General features: G+C 32.5%; 1 protein-coding gene across 1 annotated transcript in view; it reads left to right on the forward strand.

The window, feature by feature from the left end:
* Nucleotides 1-2,747, forward strand: part of LOC107635214 — a 12,738-nt gene extending 9,991 nt beyond the window's left edge. The window contains exon 5 of the mRNA XM_016338615.2: nucleotides 1,601-2,747. Within this exon, the coding sequence (XP_016194101.1) occupies nucleotides 1,601-2,191 (591 nt within the window). The 3' untranslated portion in view covers nucleotides 2,192-2,747. The remainder of the gene's footprint in view (nucleotides 1-1,600) is intronic.

Genomic DNA, 5,537 nt, shown 5'->3' on the forward strand with positions numbered 1-5,537 from the left:
TATTGGCACATTTATTGAATTGAACATCCAATATATCTATTGTTCACATTGTTTAATATTTTCATTGTCTACCTATAATTTTTCTTTATTTTATGAATATAACAACCAAAATGAAGCATGCATGATTCGAACTTGCATCTTCATCTTCATTTTTCTTTAATATTTTGTTCTCCTTTGCATTCAATTTGTTTTGTTTAATCTAGTACTATTTTTATTTCCAGGGACCAACACTATTTTAATCCATAAAATTTGGGCTAAATCATAATTTGATTTTTAATATTTTAAATATTTTATTTTAATCTCAAAAATTTTAAATAGATTTGGATAGTAAATAAGTAAAATGAGAGCCAGACGGAGTTAGATTGGACAAAAATTCGTTCTTATCTGAGACATTTTGAAAGGTTAGAAACTAAAATAATAATTTACTTTATTTTTATTGTTGTTATTATTATTAAATCTACTTCTAAATTTGTTGTTGTTGACTTGTTGGTGGCAGTGGTGATGGTGGTTTAAGGTGAATAATAACATTAACTCAATAAGTAAGAGTCTGGACAAAACAAAATCCAATAAGAATGACAGTGAGAGAGTGGTGGCAATGGCAGAAGTGTAAGGGATGGTGAGTAGGGTTGGGGTATGAGTAGGGATGGCAATATATACCCTATCTGCGGGTACCTAACTCGATCTCACCCGCTCGGGTAGGGTTACCAACCCGATCCGCAGCGGGTAGGGTAGGGTACGTGTAGGGTTCTCGTGCGGGTCGGGTATGGTGCGGGTTGAGCTTCAACCCTACCCGACCAACCTGCACTTTATATATGTTTATATTATATATTTATATAAAAATATGTTTTAAGTAGATGTTGAATCAAAGACTTCTCACTAAATGCAAAAGATCCTTAACCACTAAAAGAAAATTATTAATTGATAATTTAATATTTTTTTTACATAAAAATCATTTCTATTTTAAATTATCATCAAGTTATATAATAATGTTGTATATTTTTTATAACCCGCAGGTAGGGTCGGGTACCCGCGGGTTAAGAGCGAGTAGGGTTAGGGTTGGAATATTCTCAATCCGCGGGTAGGGTAAGGTTGAGTTTATATAAAAATCTCAACCCACTGATAGAGTTAGGGTTGGATCTAAAATTTACCCTACCCTATCCATTGCCACCCCTAGGCATGAGTTATAGGTTAGGATGTAAATGTGATGGTAGAGGAGATGACGAGGATAATTTAAGAATCTTTGCTAATTTTTAATGGAATAAAGTAAAATTTAGTATTTAGTTTAGATAATTTTGTCAAAATGTATTTTTGTACGGATACAATGTTGATTATTTTAAACATTCTTCACTAGAAATAGTAGTTTTTTCAAATGAGAAATGTTAGGGAGCTAGCAATTTTGGTGTTTTATAACCATCAATTGGCCATTAATAGTGTTTTTAATGGTGTGAGATTACATCTAATGGTGAGAGATCACTTACTTTTATTTTGATGGTTAAGTGTTGGCCAAAAAACACAAAAGTTGCTGACCCCTAGACTAATGTCTTGTCTTTATCTAAACAATCATTCAAGTTTCACTTGTTACTATTACTATTCTTATCAGACAAATAACAAAAAGCAACAAGAGGGTGTTGATCATCATCAGAAGCTGATCTTTCGATCCCACGTATACCAGAAAGTGATTGCTATTCCTTCTGCACTCCGGCTTGCTCTGCTCACCTACTGCGCTATTTTCCTCAGAGATGTAGTCAATCAATCGGCTCCATTCCAAGTCCAATACAGAGGAAACTCACAACTCCTCCTAAGTTGCTCTGAAGCATTTTTCATGTTCTTTCCAGAGATAGCACAGATCACAATCTTCATCAAATGCTGTGTTGTGCTCATTATTCTCGTTCTGCCCCTCCATATTGAGCTGCAGATTTTCATTGTCATGTTCCTGGTGGTACCTGCATCGCTCTCCTATTTCCCTGAAATGGGTCGTAGAGCTTCCGGGGTTCATGTTAAGTGCGCCACATTCAAGGCTTCGCTTATAAGGTTCGTTATCTCAGGGGCCCTTGTTTTAGCTCTGATTCTTGGTTTGGTGATATTGGCGGCCCTTTATATAAGCTGGAGAAAGATATTTGAAAGAAGAGGACCGTGGAAGAAGAAGGAAGAGAACGTTAAACTCGGTGATCTTTTAAAAGCTGTGGCTTAATAATTTACGTCAGGCTCATTGGATTCAGTATAAAAGATGATACAGCATTATGTTCTGTTTCTTGCTACTTTGGAACTGTTGTGGAATAAGTTTCTACCACACTATATTACGACTAAATTGACAAAAATACACGGGAAACTATAGGACCGTCATTCTAATTAAGCCTTTCCATTTTTCTTGTTCCCAAAACTATATCACTTAGTCTTAAAATTCAGCACCTCAGATATTAAGTCTCCGGTGTACATTTCTTGCTACTTGCATCAAATAATTGAAAGTCGAGATATCACATTTGAGAAAACTTAGCAACTTCGTATCACAGCACACGGATATCTATGCTTCTGTTCTTCAAAAGGGGCAAATATTTCTATCTCCGATCAACTGAAATCCAGAGGATAAAATCATACGCTCTATGATATATATATAAGATATTCCAAGCATTAAATAATCAAGCACAAAGTTTGGTACACAATCCAACTTATAAGAAGTTACCAACAGCAAAACATCATAGTACTGCACCGAGGTCAAAGCAGTACAACTTCAAATTACAAAGACAAGAGTAGAAACGGCAAACACAGCCACATATGCAACATTTATTTTACATTGGAGTTATAACATGCTTTCTCAGTAAGAGCAAATCTCTCACTCAGTAGGATATTTACCACCGACAATATTAATTTTCTTGCAATATATATTAAAAATCTATAATATTTTGGTCTTTTGCAATATCCAGCTTCACAACAACGACTAATTTACTTATTGAGATAAAGGGTTTTGACCAATTTTTTCTTACATATCACTATTAACTATTAATTATTGAGATAAAGGGTTGGTTGAGTGGTCAGCTTACTCCGCTTAACTAAATATCGGAAGTTTAAATTACACTCTATGTATGTAGCAACCCATTAGCCAATGACAAACTCACCCTTAAATAGAATCCAGATCGACGACGAATTAGTCTTTGACCTGTTGGGTTAAGAAATATCGTGGATAAAAAAAAAGGTTTGACCACAATTTTTTCTTACATATCACTATATATTAACTATCCAAATGTATTAGGTCTTATGATTATTTGTAACATTCTCTAGGGACACACAAAATGATCTGAATTAATCATCAATGTGAAACATTAAATTGATGACTGAGTCTCAAATTTGGTACCTGAAATCAAACATTCATCGGATAGGTGTCCAAGATGTCTTTCTAGCCAGGAATCGGTTATACATTGTATTCGGGATTGTCCAAAAGCTCAGCTTGTTTGGCAAAGGTTGGATATTCCTTGTCATCCTTTAGATTTGAAGAACTGGTTCTTGTATCATAGCAGAGAGTACCCGTTCAAGTTTTTTTCGGGACTTTGGTGGATATGGCGAGCAAGGAATAACGACATCTTTAATCCCCACGAAACTTGGCCTCCGGAAAAAGTCATTTGTCTGGCATTAACTTCAGAAAAGGAGCTTAGAAATATTTTTGAATTACAACGTATGTCCCTTTCCTCTACTCTAAATGGTTTTTGGAATCCCCCATCCATTGGTACTTTTAAGATTAATTGTGATGCTAGTTATTTTGGTTCGGGTGATAGTGTTGGTTTTGCTTGTGTTATTAGAGATTGTAATGGGAGCTGGCAAAGGGGGTGTTTGGGAATGATTGAGAGTAATAGTATTCTTCAAGGAGAATTGTTTGCTATTTGGAGAGGATATCTCTTAGCTTGGGATGTGGGTCAACGAGATGTTATTTGTGAGACAGATTGTGTGGAAGCATTTAATCTTGTTACTCAAGATGGTTTTGGGTTTATTGATCCACTGGTGCTCAAAATAAGAGATATCATGCATTGGAATTGGCGTGTTGACTTTCGTTTGATTATGAGAGATGCAAACACGGTGGCAGATACTATGGCAAAGATGGCGATGAAGTTACAACTTTCGCATGTGGAGCTTCTTTCACCTTGGGAGGAGTTTAAGAGTAGTCTTAAACGGGACTGTCCCTCTATTTAAGCAGTCCCTTGTTTTGTTTCTTTTGTTTTTCTTTGTTTAATTTATTTTAGTCACCAAAAAAAGGTAATTAATCAACCCTGGCCAAAAAAATTATTAATTGTTTCTAATGCTATGAAAATAAAAAGAAATAAATAAATAATTCTTTTAGTTCCAACATGAAGACAAAGCTAGTCTTTGAGTAACAGCTATCCATATCTACTTTTTTGTAAACAAAATCCATCAAATAATTATTTATATAAGAATATAAGAATATAAGATACAAGATCTTCTACATAGGCATGTTAAATTTAGTAAACTTTTAATTAAAAAGGGTGTGTTATTAGTTGATTTGACGAGTCACTAATCTGAAGTCTGAACAGCTAGATTAAGTTGTAGGAGGCGCTGGAAAAGCATGGATGCATACATGTACTTGAATTAACCAATGTCACATTTGTGTGAATGGAATAAAGACTAAGATTCTGTAACCATTAACTTGCGATGCAAAGTGAAGCCATATTGAAGAAAAGCTAGCAAAATATTTAAATGCTTATAATTGATTGAACATTTGAACTGCAATTATTCTTTAATTTATAACTTGCAAATTGTAAATGATTTAAATAGTATGTACGAGATTCTAATCAAACTTCATTTACCGCTAATGAATTAGAAAAAAAAACCTTACCTCTAAGGATAAAGTATTATTTTAAACTTTCAAGTTTTGATTAAATTCTAGTTTTATTGAGGTAATATTTAAATTGGTCTCTGAAATTATATTGATGTTTTATTTTACTTATTTGATCTTTAATTTTATATTCATGACTTATATTAGCCTATAATTTTGTTTCTATTACAGAATTATTAATGATATGTTGAGATTGATTGATGATTATCACATTAAACTCTCTAATGACTACGTGACAATTAAATTTTTTTATATTAATTTGCTTACTATAAAGCTCTTAAAATCTTTAAGTGAAATTTAGAATTTTAAAGGTTTTATAAAGAACAAATTGAGGTAAAAAATTTTAATTATCACATTATGTAGTTATTAAAGAGTTTAGTGTGACAATTGTCAATCTATCTCAACATGTTATTGACTATTCTATGGTAAAAATAAGAATAAGGACTAATGTGAGTTAGAAATGCCAAATTCAAAAGCCAAGTTGAGTAAATAAAAATTTTAAAAGCACAAGTATAACTTTAGAAGGCGAATATGAGTATTAACTCATTGGTGTCATACTTAACATTTTAATACATTTTATTTTTATTTCAATGTTTATTTTGTTTTATTTTATCTTTTTATCAAAATTAATTTTTTTCTAAAAATATTATTTATTATTATTATTATTATTATTATTATTATTATTATTATTATTATT

Source organism: Arachis ipaensis, chromosome B04 (assembly GCF_000816755.2).
Source record: "Arachis ipaensis cultivar K30076 chromosome B04, Araip1.1, whole genome shotgun sequence".
Lineage (NCBI taxonomy): Eukaryota > Viridiplantae > Streptophyta > Magnoliopsida > Fabales > Fabaceae > Arachis > Arachis ipaensis.